The sequence below is a fragment of the Plecotus auritus genome (assembly GCF_963455305.1).
Source record: "Plecotus auritus genome assembly, chromosome: 1".
Lineage (NCBI taxonomy): Eukaryota > Metazoa > Chordata > Mammalia > Chiroptera > Vespertilionidae > Plecotus > Plecotus auritus.
In genome coordinates, this window is record NC_137770.1 from 244,463,429 (window position 1) to 244,484,435 (window position 21,007).

The 21,007-nt window shown below is 52.5% G+C and overlaps 2 protein-coding genes across 4 annotated transcripts in view; both read right to left on the minus strand.

The window, feature by feature from the left end:
* OTOP1 (otopetrin 1) overlaps positions 1 to 9,016 on the minus strand; it is a gene marked incomplete at its 5' end in the record, with an annotated part of 21,842 nt that extends 12,826 nt beyond the window's left edge. The window contains one exon of the mRNA XM_080658311.1: positions 8,601 to 9,016. Coding sequence (XP_080514437.1) covers positions 8,601 to 9,016 — 416 coding nt within the window. The remainder of the gene's footprint in view (positions 1 to 8,600) is intronic.
* TMEM128 (transmembrane protein 128) overlaps positions 1 to 19,621 on the minus strand; it is a 22,628-nt gene extending 3,007 nt beyond the window's left edge. Inside the window, exons 1-5 of one of the 3 annotated variants that reach the window (XR_013960046.1) lie at positions 19,510 to 19,621; positions 17,814 to 17,955; positions 16,574 to 16,732; positions 14,449 to 15,387; positions 13,378 to 14,391 (exon numbers count right to left, since the gene is read on the minus strand). Coding sequence is in view for 2 of the 3 variants with exons in the window: in XM_080658332.1 (XP_080514458.1) it covers positions 15,288 to 15,387; positions 16,574 to 16,732; positions 17,814 to 17,955; positions 19,510 to 19,606 (498 nt within the window). In the remaining variant the exon portion in view is untranslated. Of the gene's footprint in view, positions 1 to 13,377; positions 14,392 to 14,448; positions 15,388 to 16,573; positions 16,733 to 17,813; positions 17,956 to 19,509 lie in introns of those variants that run through there. The other 2 variants (XM_080658331.1, XM_080658332.1) reach the window with 2 other exon arrangements.
* Between the last annotated feature and the right edge of the window lie 1,386 nt (positions 19,622 to 21,007).

Genomic DNA, 21,007 nt, shown 5'->3' on the forward strand with positions numbered 1-21,007 from the left:
GGAGAAGAAGGAGAAGAAGGAGAAGGAGAAGGAGAAGGAGAAGGAAAAGGAGGAGGAGGAGGAGGAGAAGAAGAAGATGAAGAAGAAGAAGAAGATGAAGAAGAAGAAGAAGAAGAAGAAGAAGAAGAAGAAGAAGAAGAAGAAGAAGAAGAAGAAGAAGAAGAAGAAGAAGAGGAGGAGGAGGAAGAAAGGCAAAGGTACAGAGGCCTACGGGAACTCACTATCTCCGCAGCCCATCTACAAACCTAAAACTGTTTTAAAATAGCAAGTGTGTGTTTTCGGTGACAGGTTAGGGCTCCATGGCAGTGACACGGAGGGGTCTGTGCTGCATGACGTGATGAAGAGAAGGAACTTTCTCCGATGGTCTATCCAGCGTGGTTTTGGCCAAGAATAAAAACAAACAAAGAACATGCATATAAGAAAGAGACTAGAAAGGAATGTACAAAAGACATGAACTAGAAACTTGCAACAAATGAAGCAATTAGCAAGAAAAATGTAGTGACCGTGGGGACTGATCAACGTCAGACCTTCTGATCCCTCCTCGGGGCCAGCGCTGAGCGCCGTTCACACGTTCCCTCGCGCGGATGGAGGAAACCGGATAGTGTGTGACATGCTTCACGGCATGGGAGAGGGAAGGGCAGGGCCCCTCAACGAGCTATAACATTACAGGCCCGACAAGGAGCACCCCCCGCCCCCCGCTGTGAGCAGTAATGCAATCGCCTGGCTCCTTGCCTTTGCTCAAAGCCATATAGAAACAACGCTAAGTCCCATTTTCTTAAGTCCTGGAAAACCCCCGGTGAAACCAGAGCCTCTGTAAGAGGAGATGCAATAGCAGTGCTTTGAACTGCCTGGACAAACGCATAGTTCGTGTTGATTACAAAGAGAGCAAGAGCAGGCGAGGCAGGTGGTTGGGGTGGCAGGGTCACAGGCAGCTGCTATGGGGACCTGGCACCAGTCCAGTGAGCTCAGACAAGTCCCTTCCCTGCTCCCAGCCTCGGTTTTCCTGTCTACAATGAGACTCGTCCACAGCGGTGGTTCTCAAACTGGATCCTGCATCAGAATCACTTGGGGTGTGTGTGTGTGTGGGGGGGGGGTGTTAAAACACCCCTAGCTGGTTTCCACCTCCTCCCCTGAGTTTCTGATTCACTGGGTTTGGGGTGGAGCCCCCAAATTTGCATCTCTAAGAAGCTGCCAAGTGGGGCTGATACTGGTGGTCTGGGACCCCCACCTTGAGAACCACTGGTCTCGAACATCTCCGTCACTGGCATCTCAACGGCTGTGATGAATATATCAGGGACCTTCTCACACTCTCAAAGTCTTTTCTGCCTCCATCCCTTCACCACCCATGGATTCATTCACCCATCTATTTATACAACAAATACTGTGCATGAGGCATTTGCCAGGGGCTCAAAGGTAAACCAACAAGATTGCTGGGGAGACAAACATGCACAGGTGGAATGTTGCACAAATTGGGGTGTGCACAGGGCAGAGGGATGAGCTGGCAGCAGGCATCTGGTCTGCAGCCTGGGAAACTGGAGGCTGGGGGGTGAGGTGAGGGGGGGAGGGAGCCCACAGCTCCCACAGCTAGGGAAGGACTGCAGCTCAAGGACTCTCCCCTTCCCACCAAGGCATCCTCACTTGTCAGGGCAAAAGACAGGAAGATATTTGAAGACATGCAAACTGTAATTTTTTTCAGCAACTATTTGTCAAGAAACAACTATGGTCCAAGCACTGTCATGGGCACTGGGGATATAAGAAGGGCAATAAAAGAAAATATCCAGCCCTGGCCAGTGTGGCTCAATGATCAGAGCATCTTCCCATGCACTGAAGGATCATGGGTTCGATTCCTGGTGAAGGGCATGTACCTGGGTTGCAGGTTCAATCTCTGGCCCCTGTAGGGGCATGTGTGGGAGGCAACCAATGGATGTGCCATTTTCACATCAATGTTTCTCTCTCTCCCCGCTCCATCCCTTCCACTCTCTCTAAAAATCAATGCAAAAATTATTCTCGAGTGAGGATTAACAGAACAAAAAAACATCTCTGCCCTCAGTGAGTTTAACATGCTGGTGGGAAAGACAGAAAACAAACAAATAAATGAATAGAGAAGAAGTGGCGGGATGTTCTAAGTGCACGGAGAAGAGCAGAGCCTGGGAGAGAACTGAGGGTAATGACGGGTGGTCAGAAAAACACACTCTGCGGCTCGGAGAAAAATGTCATCCCTGTAACTCGCCTGACAAAGGGCTTTAACCAAACAACCGGTCCTCACAGTTAGGGAAGGTGAAGAGGAGAGGGAGCAATAGCGAGCAATACCCTTGGCAAACTGGAGAGGCCGATGGATGTATAACGGAGGGAAGGAGAGCAGGGAAGAAAGGAGGGAGGGAGCAAAGGAAGAAGGGAGGGAGGGGAGGAGCAGGGAGGAAAATGGATGATGGATGATGGAAGGATGGAGGATGGATGATGGAAAATGGATGGAGATAAATAGATTAACAGAAGAGAAAACAAGTAAGAGGCATTAAATCCAAAGGGATGAAGAGAAACTGTCTGGAAATGTGCGATTTACAGGCTCGGTAGAGACTTGTGACACAGAACAAAGTTGGAGTGGGACTGGGTGGGAAGCAGAGATGTAAAGCCTTTCAAAGATCTCATGGTAAAGAGATGGGGACTGGGGGACAACAGGAGCAAGCAGAGGGGAGTAGGTGATTTCTCCAGGCCTATCTCATTGGTGGAGAGCCATCCACGCCCTGCTGGGGGCTGTGGCTGCCTGCACTGTCCGGGTAATCCAGAGGCAGGGCTGGCCGTGCCTGCTCACCCACCCCCTACAGCCCAGCCAGGGCCTGGCACCGAGTGGGGACTCAGTCCAGCAGGTGAACCAAAGCAGACCCTAGGCTCTGCTCAGCCTCCACGAGGTCACCCCCACACTGCTGCTCTCTGCAAGTTCTCTGCTGCTCTCTGCAAGTTCCTCCAATCCTCCCGCTCGCTGGAGAAGACAGAAGCGAGATGAAAGTAGGGCTGTGCCTTCTCTGTCACCCTTAATATCACACCCTCTGCCCCGAAGCAAGGAGCGGGTTCCTCTTCTCTTTCTCACTCCGTCCCAATGTTGCCCAGCAAGGGGGGCTCAACCCTCCTTCTCGGCCCTTTCGGCTTCCTGGTGTACACAGGGAACAGCGCCCACCTCAGGAATTGCTGTGATATTGAGACCGTTACAAGGCGAATAGAGGTGCAGGGGGATGACGACTGAAGGGGAGGGGGGTCCTTTTTGAGAGGACAAGAAACACCCCCTGCCCTGACCCTACCTGTGAATATGCTAAAAGCCGCGGGGTTGTGCACTCTAGACGGGTGACTCACGGAGTTGGGTGGCTGTATCTCAATAAAGCTACTACATAAAGAGAACTGAGGGCTGCTGGGACACACGGATGCTACACCCCAGACGGAACAAGGAAGCAGGGCGTGTCCGGGAGGGGCTGCGTCTGCGGGAGAAGAGGCGGTCACAGTAAGATGAGCATGCGGACCTAACTGGTGTGGCTCAGTGGATAGAGCGTCGGCCTGCGGACTGAAAGGTCCCAGGTTCGATTCCGGCCAAGGGCATGTACCTTTGTTGTGGGCACATCCCCAGTAGGAGGTGTGCAGGAGGCAGCTGATCGATGTTTCTCTCTCATCGATGTTTCTAACTCTCTATCCTTCTCCCTTCCTCTCTGTAAAAAAGCAATAAGGTATATTTTTTAAAAAAAGATGAACATGCCAAAACCGGTGTGGCTCAGTGGATAGAGCGTCGGCCTGCGGACTGAAGGGTCCTGGGTTCAATTCCGGTCAAGGGCATGTACCTTGGTTGCGGGCACATCCCCAGTAGGAGGTGTGCAGGAGGCAGCTGATCGATGTTTCTCTCTCATTGATGTTTCTAGCTCTCTATCCCTCTCCCTTCCTCTCTGTAAAAAAGCAATAAAGTATGTTTTTTTTTAAAAAAAAGATGAACATGCACCTCGAGGCAGGAAAGCACAGGGGCACCCCGGCGGTGGTCATGAACTTGCTGTTCCTCGTCCATCCTGGCTGCACTGCAGACTGCAGGCTCCCCGAGCACTGGGACCCATGCCTCTGTGTCCTGTAGCCCTCGTCCCTGCCCCTCCACCCTGTCTCTGCCACCACGCCCCACAGCGCCCGCCCCTCCTCATACATGTACTTTCTCACACATGTAACAGCCTGCTTCCCGAACCCTCCACTGTGCTGTGGGCCTCTGTCTCCACAGCTCCTACAGCCACCACCCCTCCCCCCCAGGCCTGCCCCAACCCCAGGCTGGTCTGTCAGCAGCCACTCTGCCCTTCACTTCTAGTCTCTCGAGGGGCAATGAGCAGAGAGCTCTGAGCAGCCCACTTTCAGGGACGGCACGCTGCACAGAGATGCAATGTGTGGTGTGCGTGGGTGTGCCTCATTTGAAGAAAAAGTCACTCTGTAAAAAGCTCAGCTCATTCAAGAAGTCAATCTGAGGGTGAGTATTCACACACATACACGAGAAAGAACTGCTGTGTCTAACAGCTGGGCCAGAGCTCCCAACGTCCCGGCATTCCAAATGCACTCGATACGCATGGCTGTTCTCCTTGTCAGTCCCACCATTCTGTGTTAGTAACACTTCTCTGGGCTTGAGACAGGACAGAAACAAGTAACAAATAACAATAAACTAGCCCGGTCGGCATGGCTCAGTAGCTGAGCATCGACCCATGAACCAGGAGGTCACGGTTTGATTCCCGGTCAGGGCACATGCCCGGGTTGCAGGCTCGATCCCCAGTGGGGGGCGTGCTGGAGGCAGCCGATCCATGCTTCTCTCTCATCATTGACGTTTCTCTCTCTCCCTCTCCCTTCCTCTCTCTGACATCAATAAAAACATAGTTTTTAAAACAACTACCTGTCCCACTGTTAAGAGACTAGAAGCAAAGCAGAAGGAGGGCAGGTGACTAATGTGATGAAACAGCTATTCCCGGGTTTCGGGCCAGTGCACACCCTGGGCTGCAGGAGCCGGCCAGTCTCTGGATTAATAACCATCGTTTCTACCACATTTTTAAGAACAGGTCAGTATTTTTCATCCCAAAGCAAAGAGTGAAGATAGGGCAAATATAAAACGGAGTCATTTTAACAGAGCTGCTAAGTTATCGGCAATGTGAACGCTGAGGTATGAGGAAACAGCCTTTTTACTTGCCGTCCCCAGCCTGAGAACTTCAACTTTTGAACTTTCCCGTGTTCGCTCATGCCTGGATACCAGTCCGCTGCGTGTCAACGTGAGGATATACAGTGGACCCTCAGGTGCCCCCATGAAGGACCCGGGATGTGAGCAGACCTCCTCCACCCATCCTCCAAAACACAGGGCCCCCCTCAGCCAGCCCCTGACAGCTGACAGACAGCTTTGCTGGACCAAGTCAAGATCTAACAAGGCAGGCCCGGCCGGCGTGACTCAGTGGTTGAGCGTCAACCTGTGAACCAGGAGGTCGGTGTTCGATTCCTGGTCAGGGCACATGCCTGGCTCGCAGGCTCAATCCCCAGTAGGGGGTGTGCAGGAGGCAGTGGATCCACGATTCTCTCTCCCATGGATGTTTCTATCTCTTTCTCCCTCTCCCTTCCTCTCTCTTTCTCAAATCAATAAAAAAGTAAAAAAGCATATTTTTTAAAAGAATCAATGACATATAATTTTTTATAAAGAGCGAACAAGGCAGGGCTGGTTATCCTCAAGGATATAATTTTTACTTTAAGAACTGTGAGCTTTTCATCCTTCTTAGATGAAACACCTCTGGGGTTTTGCCTACCTGCGTTCTAAGTTTGCAAACTCTCGGACCCTTGAATAAAACGTCTGTGCTCAGCCAACAGAAGTTCTCACTGCCTCACACCCAGCGGATGGAACGGAGTATTTCCTGCTCAAGGAAAAAAGCCTTACAACGGAGACCCAAACACTTTCTCTGGGAAACCTCAGCGCCGGCATTCCAGGGGCAGGCTTTCTCGAGCCGCAGACAGCTGAGACGGCCACAGCGGCCAGGGCAGAGCGAGGCCGAACCTGTCTTTCCAGCTCGGGTTCCAGGGAAACCTCAGACACAGGGCTGAGGGCACTTCCCTTGGCACCGTGGCCCCGACATTCTTGTGGGATAATTGGCTCCTCACTTCTTTGATGAGCCACGGCTCACGGAGAGGGATGGACGCGCTTTGCAAACTGCGTTCACGCGACATCTCCCAGCCCCTCCCTGAGAGGCGGACGGGATTCTTATTTTACTGATGAAGAAACAGGACTCAGAAAGGTGATGGCGCCCTAGCCGGGTTGGCTCAGTGGATAGAGCATCAGCCTGCAGACTGAAGGGTCCCGGGTTTGATTCTGGTCAAGGGCACATGCCTGGGTTGCAGGCTTGATCCCTAGTAGAGGGCGTGCCGGAGGCAATCAATCAATGATTCTCTCTCATCATTGATGTTTCTATCTCTCTCTCCCTCTCCCTTCCTCTCTGAAATCAATAAAAATACATTTCTAAAAAAGAAGAAGAAGAAAAGAAAGGTGATGGTGATAGAACCAGACAGCGAGCCACGCCTTCCACGGCCAGTTCCATCTCCATGGTCCACATGCCTCCTCCGAACGGTTATGTTATTATGGGGCAACTTGCTGGGTGTCTAACAGCCACCATTTAGTGGGCACCTACTGTGTGCTCTCTCTCTCTCTCTCTCTCTCTATTGCCTCATTTATTCTGTCACTGCTCAGTGTGCAATAGACAGCTCACATTATAACATGGCCCCAGGGAAGCCCTGGCTCCACATTCTCACTGCTGCTCCCCCCCTCCCCCGTCCTCCCAATCTTCCGAAACGCAGCACCATCCACCCACTCACCCAGGCCCCAAAGCTTGGAGCCTTCCGGGAAGGAGGGAGAAAGTGAGAAAAAAGAGGGAGAGAGGAAGGAAGGGAGGAGAGAGGTGGGGTTGGGGAGGGGTGACAGAGAAAGGAAGGAATGCAGGAAGTGGGAGGAGGAGGGCGGGAAAGAGAAAGGGAAGAACAGAAGGAGGGAGGAGGGAGGCAGCGAGGGAGGGACAAAGAAAGGGTCCTTCCGCTAGAGGAAGCACAGGTCAAAAGCCGTGTTTCTCATATTTGTTAGCCTGTGTAAGTCAATATCCTCAAAACAACATTTCGCCTGTTTGTTTGTTTGATACAGCACCAGATCACTGCCGTTCACAGTCACAAAACCATGAACCTCCCTGAAACAGCCCTTTTCAGAACAGGAAGTTGGGCCGCTCTGGAGTTGGGTCCAGTTTTTCCAAAGACAAAATGAACTAGTAGTAGACACAGTCCCTGAGCCTGAGGAATCTGAAATCTCATCCGCATGGCAAGGCTCACATCCGACGAGTCACAGCGCAAGGCAGAACCTGGCCAGGACCCGATGGCTCCGCACGGAGAGGGAGAGCCGCCGTGGTGCCCCATGGCAGTGAGCAGGCGGGTGAAGGGGGCATGGGGGCAGGCATTCGAAGGGAAGGAGGGTGGGAAGGAGGACAAATGAGTGCTGGGCACCCACCTGTGATTTCCGGGCTACACGGGCTGAAACTGGGGGGTGGGCAGATTAAGGGGTCAAGCAAGGGAAGTGAAGGGCGCACTCTAAGTGAGACTGAAACATGAGCGTTCAAGGAGGTGTGGGGGGTGTGGACCTGGCCTCTCTCGTGATGGTTTCTCAGACACGGGCCTTCTCCACAGACACCCACGGCCTCCCCTTTGCCCCACATCATGTCTACCTCCCTTCCAAGGGCGAAAGTCCTGGAGGTGTGGGGAGGGTTCCTGTCTTGATGAAGGTTCCCTCAATATGTTGTGAGTACCCAGCAGGTGCTTCTGTCCCCCACCGCCCCAACCTGTACCTGCTCGCCCATCCTTCACCCACCCGCCTGCATGTCCATCCTTCATCCACCCATCCTTCAGCACCTACTCTGTGCCAGGCCCTGAACGGCTCCAGGACTAAGAGACAAACATCATAGCTCTCCCCCCTGGTAGAGGGGACAAGAGTGTCAACAGGTAGAACAGTGTCCACCCAGGGCACAGCCAGGTGGGGGAGGGGGGGTGTGCGGTCAGAACCTCAAAGGGGGCGGAGGGGTAGGCTGGGAACACATCACTGGGGAGGAAGGGTGAGGGGTGGGGGGAAGGGCATTCCAGGAGGAGGGAACAGAATATGCGAAGTCATGGAAACGCAATATTGTGACGGGACCTAAAAGCCTCTGAGACGGGAGCGCCGCGTTCAAACTAAAGAGGCCATCTGGGGCCCTAGCGGGTTTGGCCCAGTGGATAGAGCGCTGGTCTGCGGACTGGGAAGGGTCCCGGGTTCGATCCCGGTCAAGGGCATGTACCTCAGTTGCAGTTCTCTGGCCCTGGTGGGGGTGTGTGCAGACTGAAGGTGGAGGAGGAGGAGGCCCCCGCAGCCATCCAGGCTTCCCCAAGAAAGGGGCAGACAGGAGGGCGGGGAGGGCAGGCTGGGGGAGCCAGGAAAGTTGCACAGAAGAGGGAGACAGAAAAGAAACAGGCAGAGGGGGGAGGGCACGGAGTGGCCCGGCTGCAGCCGGCGGGCGGGCGAGCAGGCTGGGCCCCCGCGATCGCCGGCCTCCCTCCCGCACTCACCGCGGAGCCAGCGCGCGCCGGCGTGCGTGTCCTTGAGGCGGGCGAGGCGGCGGTGCGCGGCGCGGCGGCCCACGTACCACAGCATCCACAGCAGCTGCAGCAGCATGAGCGCCGTCAGCACGCACAGCAGGTGGCTCTTGCCCACGCCCGCGGCGTGCACGGCCCAGGCCAGCAGCAGCAGCAGCCCCGCCACGAACACGTTCAGCCCGTACTGGCTGCTGCGCGCCTCGGCCAGCTTCTGCGGGACGCAGCTGTGGACGGCGCCCCGCCGCGGGGCCGGGGACCCCGGGGACCCCCGAGACCCAGGGGCCAGAATCTGAGACTGCGGGCAGAGCGCGGGCTCCGACGACCTTCTGTCCGGGGCGCTCCGTGCCGCCCGGGGAGAGGGAGGCGCCCCCTGGCCCTTGGGCATCCTAGAGCGGCCCGCGCGGAGTCTGGTCCCGGAGTGGCTGCGGCCCGGCCCCCACCTGCCGCCCCTGACTTAGCAGCGCTTGCCCCGACGCCCTCTTCCAATCCCACCTCCCGGTCGCCCTCCTATGCCAGCTTCCCCGCTCCCGCCCCAGACAAGGCTCCACCGCCCCCACCCGGCTGACCCGGGCTGACCCCGGCCACTTCGCGCTCCCGGTGCGCACCGCCCACTTCCCCTCGCCCTGCGATGCTGGGGGAGCCGCCCACCCTCCGCGACCCACGCGGGCCGCTCCCGCCCCTGATGCCTCGGACCTCCGTCAGCCCTGCCCAGACGCCCGCCCGCGCGTCCTCCAGCTCCGTCCCAGGGCGCCTGGCCCCCAGGCGAGCGACAGGGGCCTCCCCCGGCTCCTGCGGTGGGCGTGGGGGCGAGGGGGTCGCCCTGAGCCAGCCCGGGGAGTGAGAGTGGGCGCGGGGGCGTGGCCGTGGCCCAGCCGAGCTCCGGGGATCTGCGGGTGCGTGCGCTGTCCCGGGCTTTCCCTGAGGTCCAGGCGAGCCTGGAAGGAAGTGTCCGTGCACGCGATTCCGCCTGTCAGTCCGTCCGCCCTTTCCCTGCTGATTTCTGCGGTATGTTTGCTCTGTGCGGGTCTCAGTCAGGCCGGCGCTTCCCAGGCTGTCGCTCGTCCCTACGTCTATGAATAGGGGGAGGGCGTGTCTTTTCGTGTCTCCGTCTGTCTGGTGTCCCTGTGTGTCTGCAAGGAGACGCCCAGATGCGGATAGACAGGAGCCACTTCCCAAGAAAAGATCCTCTCCCCCTCCCACAAGGGATGGGGAGCTACTTCTGGAGGAGAGGAGCTGAGGGTGGGGTGGGGTGGAGTGGCCAGGGTCCATGATACCGCGGCCCGGAGCCCCTCCCTCAGACCCTCAGCCTGCTCCAAGCCGAAGCAGTCCACCTGAATGCCCCGCTAAGATGCCACTAGAGGTCCTGGGGACAGGCCCCGCCCCTGGATTAATGCTCTCTTGTTGCTATTCATTTTGCAGTGGATCCAGCAAAATACGCAGCCAGTTCTGGCTGTCAGAGGTTCCTGGCTGCGGGAGCCCTGGGCCCGGAGGGAGCTACCCTGGGGACCCGGCCTTGCCTTCGGTTTTTTTCCGTGGGTTCTTACATCCATGTGGTCAGCGTTTCTTCGGCTCCGCGTCACTGGCCAGGCTCTGTTCTAGGCCCTGGGGATGGACTATGAGCGGACATTCTGGTGGAGACACGTTCAACGGGCAAGAATGTGTGCAGGCCTCCCTGGGAAGCCGGAGAGGCGCAGCCCTGCCTGAGCTCATGGCTTTGGATGAGACGAGCCAGCAGCCCGTGGGCAGGGCTGCCTGGAGGAGATGCTGGGGGAAGCCCAAGTCTGCCAGGCAGGGAGAGGGGTTCTCAGAGGAGGCAGCACCTCCAAGCCTTTGTACCCAGGAGTAGGAGCTGGCCAGGCGACATGGGGCGGGGCAGGGCAGGGGAGGGCGTCCCCTAGAGAGGATGGCGCACGTGCATAGAAAGGCAGGCGGTGACCAGGGAACGTGTCCATCATCTTGATGTCCCTCGAGCCAAGCCAGGTGGATGCTCAGTAACTAGACCGAGGCGGCACTGAACGCACATGGATGGGCCTGCGGGAGTGAGCAGGCCTGTCCCCTCATCTGGTCAGTGTGGGTGTGGGGTGGGGCGGCGCGTCCTCCCCACGGTGCTCTAGCCTTGCCTTGTTTTCCTCAGCACACACCCTCCCCTGGAATGTGCAGGCTGAGGCCTGGCTGCCCCACTGAGGCGGCTGGTGCCTGTCCTGTCCACTGCTGTGTTGTGCAGGATGTCTGTCGGTGGTTTTCAGCACATAGTAGGTCTCAACAAGTGTGACTTGGTGTCCCCCTAAAAGATGATGAAGTCCTAACCCCCAGGACCTGGGAGTGTGACCTTATTTGGAAATAAGGTCTTTATAAATGATCAAGTTGAGGTCAGTAGGGTGGGCCCTAATCCAGTACGATTGTCCTTTTAAAAAGGGGAACATTTGACGACACACGTATAGAAGGAAGAAGATGTGCGGACACAGAAAGAATGCCATCTGGAGATGGAGACCCGAGACTACCAGCGGCTGCGAGCAAGGCCTGCAGCAGATTCTCCTCACGCCCTCAGAAGGAGCCAACCCTGCCGACAGCTCCACCTCGGACTTTAGTCTTGAGAACTGTGAGACCATAAACTTCTGTTGTTGAAGCCATCAGGTTTGTAGTCTTTCTCATGGCCGCCCCTCCTGGACACTTACTCATTCTGTGGCCCCCAGGGGACTTGTCCACCTGTTCATCCCTCTATCACTCACGTGTCATAATCAAATGAACTGTTTTTTAACATTCTGAGCTCCCGAAAGGCAAGAGCTATGTCTGATTCACTCTGCTCTCCAGCATCCAACTTTTTTTTTTAAGCCACTGAGAAATGTGCACTGAGCACCGCCCCTGTGCCAGGTATGGGAGACCTGGGGACAAGGTGAAGGCCGGTTTGGGTCAAATGCCTTGGGAACCTGGGCGGGAGGGAGAGCTGAGCGCCTGGCAGATGGCAGGGGCTCCAGGAGTGCCCAGGCTCCGTAAAAACCACCTCAGCTCAAGTCAACGTGGATTTGTAGGGAAAGGCAGTATCGAGTGGTGGTTTGGTGGGTGAGTGCTAACACCAGGCTGTGAGGTTTGATTCCTGCCTCCATCGCTTCCTGCTGTGTGACGCTGGACAAGTCACTAAACCTCACTGTGCCGCAACTGCATCACCTGTAAAATGGAGCTCTTAGTAGGAACCATTTTAACACGTTTCTATGAGGATACAATGGGTTGAGACACATGGTGCACTTTGGAAAGTGCCTGCCAAATATAATGTACCGAAGACACTATTTACTGAGCACCTACTGTGTGTTAGACACTGAGCTGAACCTACGAGAAACAGTCACTGGGAAGTGGCTGCCAGGCCAGGGATTCTAATTCCCAGTGCTCCTTGCAGCTGGCTGGGGCCAGGTGAGTATGGTCAGTGCAGGCAGATGTGACATGGGCACTCCCAGGCCTGGCCAGCCCATGAGAACCTCCATTTTCTTACCTACCCTCCTACCGGCTGGATGCCGACAGCAACTCCAGACATCCTGGGAGCCTGGTGCCGGAAACGGCAGAGCCCGTCAGCCCGGGTCGCTTTGGTGAGTGGTGAGGCTCTCCCTGCTGACGCAGGAGCTTGCATGAAAGAAACACTACTGTGCTGAGCCCAACAGTTCTGAAAGTGACCAGCTAGCATTACCTTTACTCATTTAAAGTACAAAGAGCCTGGCTGGTGTGGCTCGGTGGTTGAGTATCAACCTATGAACCCGGAGGCCACTGTTTGATTCCTGGTCAGGGCACATACCTGGGTTGCGGGCTCAATCCCCAGTGTAGGGCGTGCAGGAGGCAGCTGGTCGATGACTCTCTATCATTGATGTTTCTCTCTCTCTTCCTTCCTCTCTGAAATCAATAAAAAAATCCCAGCCTTAGATTTCTATCTAAATAGTAAAACTACTCTGTAAGTAAAGATAGGTGGGTAGGTAGAGAGATGGATATAGGTAGGTAGGTAGGTAGGTAGGTGGATGGATGGATTATTCCTTTGCAGACTCTATCCAGACAGGCAGGCAGAGAGAGAATTTGTGGCAGCTGTCACTGGGGCACTGAACTTTGGCAGTACCAAGGTTCCCTCCAGTGGACCAAATCAACACCCTCGGTCATCCTAACTGCCAGGGCTTCAGCCTCAGCCCCACACTGGACCCTGACATCGCCGACTCCTGCCTGCCCTTGCTCTTTACTTTAAATGACTGTCACACCCTCACACGCCTGCATCACAAACGGATCACAACTGCCTTCGCCCATTCCCGATCCCAGATCTGCTTTGTCTTTCTTTCCTTCTCCATCACCGTTTGCTGAGTGAGCTCCTACTGTGTGCCAGGTGCTGTAATAGTGGTTTATCAACATTATTCCTATTACCCACAACCATACACGACAGACGTTCCCACTTCACAGCTGGAGAAAGACCACCACTCAAGGTCAGGCAGCGGCAGGACAGGGCGTGGCCAGAGCCACACACAAGTGGAGACAAATCAGATCGTCTCTGGAAGTCCCTTTATGGGAAGAAGAATCCACATCAGGTACTTTCCACGTCACAATGCTCGCCATGTTCAGGTGTAAGGGGAACATACTTGCATATGAAGGTGACTAGTCTTCAGGAGGTCTCTGAACAGCACAGCAGCCTTCTCTAAAAACCAACCTCTTTTCTACAGGTAACTCTTCAGCGCTGATAGCGAAAACAAACTATTCCCACGTTTGTATGAACAAAATCACAAGAAAGTTATAAAAATATTTTATTTAAATGTTAAGGAAAATAATTATACATACTTAAAAATCATTAAAAGTTCATATGTTAAACATGCTGGAAACCCAATAAATTACACAGAATGGTAAAATCCAAATAGGAATGCATAGAATACGTTCGGCTGGTCCTCTCACTAACGAAGGCATTACTCAGTGAGGTCCATAGTCACTGCTAATGGGTTCAAGGCACATGGACACGTCCGTCACCTCAGAGTGAAGAGGGAGCGATCCACCTACAATACCGAGCACTGCGCATCTATAATGAAACCTCATTTAGACGTTCACACCAATCCTTTCTCCAGTGATTCAAACAGATTCCCACTGCAACTTAGTTATTTCTATTTTGAAGAGATTATTCCTATTCTGAATCTGAAAAATCATCTGAGTTTAAGAATATGCAAATAAAATATAATTTATTCTGATTTCAACCACAGATCAATGACGTTACAATTTTTCCTAGAACACCACTCACTTCAGGATTCAGAAACACCTTGTAGCTTTTCCACATTTGGAACGCTGCCAGTCAACTGGATGTTTAGTGGCTCGGTTTACATGCCCTTGAACCTGAAAGAAAGCCAGCATTTACGTCCCAAGTGAGACGATGCGCTACGCTGTGGGTGTAGGTGAGGAAGCAGTTCAGTCTCCCAGGCTCTTCGTGACCATTGGTAAGTCATGTCAGCAGGGAGTCAAAGCTCCCTAACATGTCAAAAACTCAAAACTGACCAAGATTTAACACCATTACAAGAGGAGAAGCAGGGGACACGGTCAGACGAGGTGACACATGTCAACAGGATAAAGGGCGCACTCTAAGAGTCCCGGGGGCCCCACGGCAATGTGGAGGGGACTCTGCACATCAGCGTGCTGTGGTCAGATTCTGCACCTCAGCGTGGCCGTGGTCATGGATGTGCTGGCACAGTGTGGGGGGGGTTGACTGCACATCAGCGTGGCGTGGTCATGGATGTGCTGGCACAGTGTGGGGGGGGTTGACTGCACATCAGCGTGGCGTGGTCATGGATGTGCTGGCACAGTGTGGGGGGGGTTGACTGCACATCAGCGTGGCCGTGGTCATGGATGTGATGGCAACATTAGGCTATGTACCTTTCTTTTCTAGTTACACTGACTTCGCTCTAAAACTCCAGAGGGAGAACATGCTGTTTGCGGACACATCCATTTTCATTAGCACCCCGATAACTTTTACCTTTCTGGGCCTAATTTTCATCCTGTAAACTGATATATGGAGTCAACTTCCACCCAGCTCTGATACAAGAGATGGGAAGGGAGAGACCACCTGTCTTTTTCACCATGTCCCTAAGCACTGAGTGAGTCCTTTGAACACACACATGTTTAATAAATGTGCTGACACTCAGCAAGCAGACCCCACCTTGTGGGGCCACAGGCCCAGGGAGGGGGGAGGGGTCTGTGGGGAGGCAGAAATTCCATACATAAGGCGAAGGGAAAAGTTGATGTGCCAGCCATCAGATTTTTATGAGGCAGCCAGAATAGTCAGAAAATGGCAGAATTTTTTCCCCAATTGGGTAAAATTGTTCATTTTCCCCAAATTCCCATTCCTTAAGCACAATCCATCCCACAGTCACTTGTACATTGACTTCAATAGAGACCGGTCCCAGGTGTGAGCGTATTTATACTGGAAGGGGCAAGTGCTGTCTCCGTGAGCCCTTTGGAGGCGAGGGTCCCTCCGAGTCAGAAGCACATTATACAAAAGGGAAGGCTCTCCGTCCCTTCTATCCGAGCTCAGTGTAAACAGCTCCGGTGTGAACACAAATGAACCAAGTCACAAGGAGCACCTGAAAACTGTCGTGACGGATGTTTTTCAAATGCGGTCCGTAACAGCACGACCATTCCAGGGAGCTTACCTGCAGGGATCACCCGAGGAGTGAGACGAACATCACGAGGCCCATAAACTGGGTGAACAGCAGCAGCGGGGTGAAAAAGGACCACACGGGCCACAAAGCAATGTTGAAGCTGAAAGGAAAAGACCACAGGCTGACAACTCCAGCCACAATCCACACACGCATATTCTGCTGTAGAAGCTGCAGGTAGAGAACTGTTATTACTCAGTTTGGGCAAGTTCATTCAGCCAACATTATGTGTATTTTTTTTTCTCTCAAAGATGTGATCTAACAAATATTGGAACTATCACACTCTCTTCAAAAAGTACTTGGACTAGAGCAGCCGTGGGCAAACTACGGCCCGCGGGCCGGATCGGCTGTTCTATCCAGTTCTCTTGCTCTCCCCTCCACTCCTTTACTTTGAATTTATATTAGTTCACACAAACACTCCATCCATGCTTTTGTTCCGGCCCTCCGGTCCAGTTTAAGAACCCATTGTGGCCCTCGAGTCAAAAAGTTTGCCCACCCCTGGACTAGAGTCACAGGTCTTCTAATGTGGGCTGGCTTGGCTTAAGGGGAACTTACTTAAGTGATTAAAGTTGGGGTCTGCAAAGGGACATGAACTAGAATGGCCGTAGCCTGCTCTCAACCTCCCACACTATCAAAGCATTACTGTAAAAAGATGGTTAAAAGCATTTCTCTGTTAGAAACAATCCAAATGCTATCTACAGTAGAAAAAGAAATTGGGATTCAGCTACAGGCTGGACTGCTCGACAGCAATGAACAACTGTTATCCACAACAATGCGGATGAATCATACGTGTAAACAGCAAACATCAAAGACTAGATGCTATGAGTCCATTTCTTTAACGTTAAAAAAACAGACAGAACAGAGTACTTAAGAGCTGCACGAGAGCAATTAGCATACAGGTCAGGACAGTGTTTCCTGGGGGCAGTGACTATGGGGAGGCGGGAAAGGGATTTTGAGGTGTTGGCTCCATTCTTCCTAGACCTGGAGGGGTTTACGCCAATGCTCATTTCACGACGGCTCATGCAGCTGTAGTTTCGTTTTTTCCACTTTCTGTCTTCATAGAAAATGACTTAAAGCAAACTGCAGAATACATATAGTACATCACCATTTGTGTTTTAAATAATTAAATACATACATAAAGAACGTATTACTGAAAAGGAAACTGGAGACTAGAAATGACAAGGAGACTATTTTCCCCATTGGTCCTTCTATTCCTTTGAAATTCGTACCATGTACATCAGTGCCTGATCAACAGCTTCATTTCCATCAGTATTTCGAAGTTAACTTACCAAATTCCTGCCACGATAAAAGCAGCAGTTGTGATGGGTATCAGGGTTGGATACCTGACATCATAATCTTCAATCCCACGATACCATTCCAGATAGAGAATGCAGTAGAACGCAATGGACACGCTGACAAGCAACAAGGAGCCGCCAAAGAGGAACCAACTGCAGAGACAAAAATGTCATCAGGATTGACAGCTCTCAGCAAATCAGCCGAAATCTTACCAGTTTTCCTTGGTTGCCTAAAAACCTGTTTCTACAAGAATATCAACTGGAAGAGGAACACAGAGGGACCCACAAGCACTGGATTCCAGATTTCAGAAAGTCTCAGTCTTTCTGAAATTATGTTGGTCATAACTGGAATTATAATATGTGGAATATTATGTTGGTCATTATATTCCACAAATGGGGACATGGGTGACAAAGGACGAGCCTGAGACCCAGGAGAGGGTGAAAATGTAAGCCTTTCAATACAGGCATGCATGTGTGTGCTCACAAACAGCCCGCCCGAAACAGAGCCCTGGTCGTGGCTACGCATTGTCCTTAAAAACATAGGAAAGAGAGCAGCTTTCTTTTTCTGAAGTTGTGAGTGTGAGAGTAATAAACAGGCACCATTCACTCCTCCACATTAAGTCAGGTTTCTTGGAATGCTGAAAATCAATGTGGAAGATGGTTAATTCTCACTGGATTGTGGGTTCAATCCCCCATCCTGGTCGGGGTGTGTGTGGGAGGCAACTGATCAATGTCTCTCTCTCACATCAATGTTTCTCTCTTTCTCTTTCTCTCTCCCACTCCCTCCATTTCCTCTAAAAAAATCAATGGAAAAAATATCCTCAGGGGAGGACTAACAAAGAAAATTTCAACTAACAAAATAAAACATAAAAAAATAAGACAAGGGTGTTTAACTTATGAACCAGGAAAGTTTTCTTTTTATTTTTAATTACTTTTTTTTTCTTTATTGATTAAGGTATTACGTATGTGTCCTTATCCCCGCATTGTCCCCCCAGCTCCCCACTCATGCCCTCAACCCCTGGTGTCTGTGTCCGTTGGTTAGGCTTATATGCATGCATACAAGTCCTTTGGTTGATCTCTCCCCCTCACCCCCACTCTCCCCTACCTTCCCTCTGAGTTTCTGACGGTCTGACCGATGCTTCTGTCTCTGATCTGTTTTTGTTCATCAGTTAATGTTGGTCATTCTATTCCATAAATGAGTGAGATCATGTGATATTCAGGAAAATTTTCTTACCTACTAGTGTGAAAGTTTTCTTTAATAGTTTTAAAGAAATCAACATAATAGGTCACAACAATGGATGCCAATATCCAGAATCCAGAATGGACATTAAGTCTTGGAAGAGGTTTTTGCTTTTTCTCAACAGCTGCAGAGGCTCCTGCAAATAAGGGAGATTTCAACTTATTAAATTACCATAAAGTGCACGGAGAAAATCAGCCTCTCTAAAGCCAAACAAAAACATTTCCTAGAGCTTTTTGAGAACCAGATTCTCTCCCACCATACCACAAACAACTTCTGTGAAACCACCAAAATAGGCTTATATTGCAGAAAAAATGACTAGGAACCCACTATAAAACATGTTCAATATAGTCAACTTTTCTCCTTTAAATGGATTTTGAGATCAAATCTACATATTCAGTCTTTCAGAAAGAATGACAACATCTAGTAGTGTCGGAATATTAATACTATGTCTCATATTTCATCTAGGAAAGTAATAAGTTCTATTAAGGAAAATGCCACAGGCAAATGTTAGAGCATAAAACAGACGCAATTTTCCAAAAATACTACTTATAACTAATTATTTTAAGCAAACACAACCTTGTAAGGCAGCTCAAAAGAGGAATGGGCACAGTGCTGTCTAGACAGGTGGTGACGAGTCCAGATTTCTTCCACCTGGGACTCCATCTGACAGAACAGGCGGCGGGGGTTGGATCAGATGAGTTATTTCCAACAAGTTCCCCTACGCCAGTGGTCGGCAAACTGCGGCTCGCGAGCCACATGCGGCTCTTTGGCCCCTTGAGTGTGGCTCTTCCACAAAATACCACGGCCTGGGCGAGTCTATTTTGAAGAAGTGGCGTTAGAAGAAGTTGAAGTTTAAAAAATTTGGCTCTCCAAAGAAATTTCAACCGTTTTACTGTTGATATTTGGCTCTGTTGACTAATGAGTTTGCCGACCACTGCCCTACGCGATGGACGCGTCCCCTCTCCGTTCATGGGAGAACCCCTGGTACACATCTGAGGTCCTGACCCTTTAAGAATTCCTGAGAAGCTTGTTCCCAATACAAAGACCCTCAAAACTGAGAAACCAGCACGCCTGGGCATGATGTCTTCTGTGTTTATTTTTTAAAACGTAACAAATGCAAACGGTTTACATAACGCAGGCCAAAAAGACCTAACGTGAAATCCATCTCTCCCGGGTCCCCTGCCCAGAAGCAACCATCAGTGTCACCTCCTGCTGCTTCTCTCCTCTCACCTCCTGCTGCTTCTCTCCTCCCTGCGAAAACCGTCCCCCCCGGCCCGCAAGTCGGCCTCTGTGTCTAAGCAGCTCTCTGCGACGGACAATCAGAGGCTGTGACAAGCCATGCCGAGAGGAAGTAAGTCCTTGGCACACCCCTCGTGTACCCGTGCGAGTATGTCTGGCTGATCCTTAAAACAGAATCGGGGGGCATTCTGAATGGGTATCACCCAACCGGTGTTAGAGCAGCCTTCCTGGGACTCCTGGAGCGCAGCCTGGGAGGCAGACGCGCAGGGCTACGTGGTTTTAAGGGTCCTTTAGGACACCCAACACCCGACTTGCAAACTGCAGGTGAACCCCGAGAAAAGAAGCCGGGCCCTCCCGACGGGGCGGGGTGCGGGAGGCCGCAAGGCCGGCTGTGTCCGGGCGCCTGGCCCGGAACCTCGGCGCGGCTCGGAGCGCCCGGGGGAGCGCCTACCCGGCCCGGCGCAGCCTCTGCCGTCCAGCGAGGCCTCGGCGTCGGGCGAGAACAGGTACCGCCGCCGGAGCTGCTCCCGGGCCCGCGCAGCGTCCATCTTGGCGCCTCCAGGAAGCGCGGCGGAAGTGACGTCACCCCGTTGGACCTTCCGGCCCCGACTTCCGGGCGGAGGGGTGTCTTTCTAGGAGTGGCGGATCCAGTTTTGCCTTTGAGGTTTAATAGGTGAGAAATTAGGGCGGGACGGGTTTCGCAATCTTCGCGCTCAAACCCGCCACATGATTTGAATTTCAAAATGCTGGTCCTCTCAAGACCGGAAGTGTCCCATTTTCTCCGGAAGGATGGAGCTTATGGTGCTGCTGGTCAGGCCGGGCAGGGATGCGGAGGCCGCGGCGCCGCTCCCTCCTCTGTGCCCTCTGCGTGCGGAGCCGACCTTGGCTCCCAGGTGCCCCGTGCGGAGCCGACCTTGGCTCCCAGGTGCCCGTGCGGGAGAAGTGCCCTCGTGCGGGAGAAGTGCCCTCGTGCAGGCCGCGACTCTGCGCCCCAGCTCCTTCCCTCTTCTCTTCGCGTGGCGCCTCGACAGCAGCTTCGGAGGAGGCAAGGGCCGCAGCGCCAGGACAGGCACCATTTGGGTGCACCTGGGCAAGAAATAAACCGCTCTGGACCTCTTTCCTCTTCTGCACCAGCGGGATTATCTCTGCCTGTGGGCTTACCTGCGAAGCACCTGTCTGTTGTTGTTATTAACCCCCTTTGTCCAACTTCTGAGAAATTTCACCAGCTGGGAATGCGGGAACTAAATGTACACTTTCCCAGGAAACTGCCATCTCCCATCATTCATGCTCATAAGCCGGAAAAGACAGTGTTATTAATGCACACGTTTTTCCATATTAAGAATCCTATTTATTACTCTCCTACCCCCTTCCTACCCTGCCATGGGTTGAATGCGCTTCACCATTCAGACGTTCACTGAGCTAGGAACTGTTAGGCACCATGCCAGGCAAGGGGGTGGGGGAGGGGGGATGAGTAAGACATGTTGCACGTGAGAAGCTCCTGGGCCAACGATGACCACAGCTGTGCTGCAGTGTCCTGCAGAGTTTGTAAATGTTTGGAAGCAGTTCATGAAGTCAGCAGACATTTTCTGAGCAGCTGCAGCTGCTAAAATGCTGAGGGCAGACGTGACAATCGAGAGGAGACAACTTCACATAATAGGAGCACTATGGAGGGCTATGGGAGGACAGAATAAAGGGTAGTGTATTCAGCGGGGAGACGTGGGGAGCATGGAAATTAACCAAAGAATTTACATGCATATTTGCATAACTCAGGGACATAGACAAGAGTGCTGTAGGCCCGGGGTCACTGGGGGAGGAGGGGAGAGGGATATCTGTAATACTTTCAACAATAAAGGTAATTTTTGAAAAAAAGATGCAAGAAAAACAACACAAAATAAACTAAAAACATCCCACAATTAAGACTACAGATATCTGGGCTTATTATCTTTAAA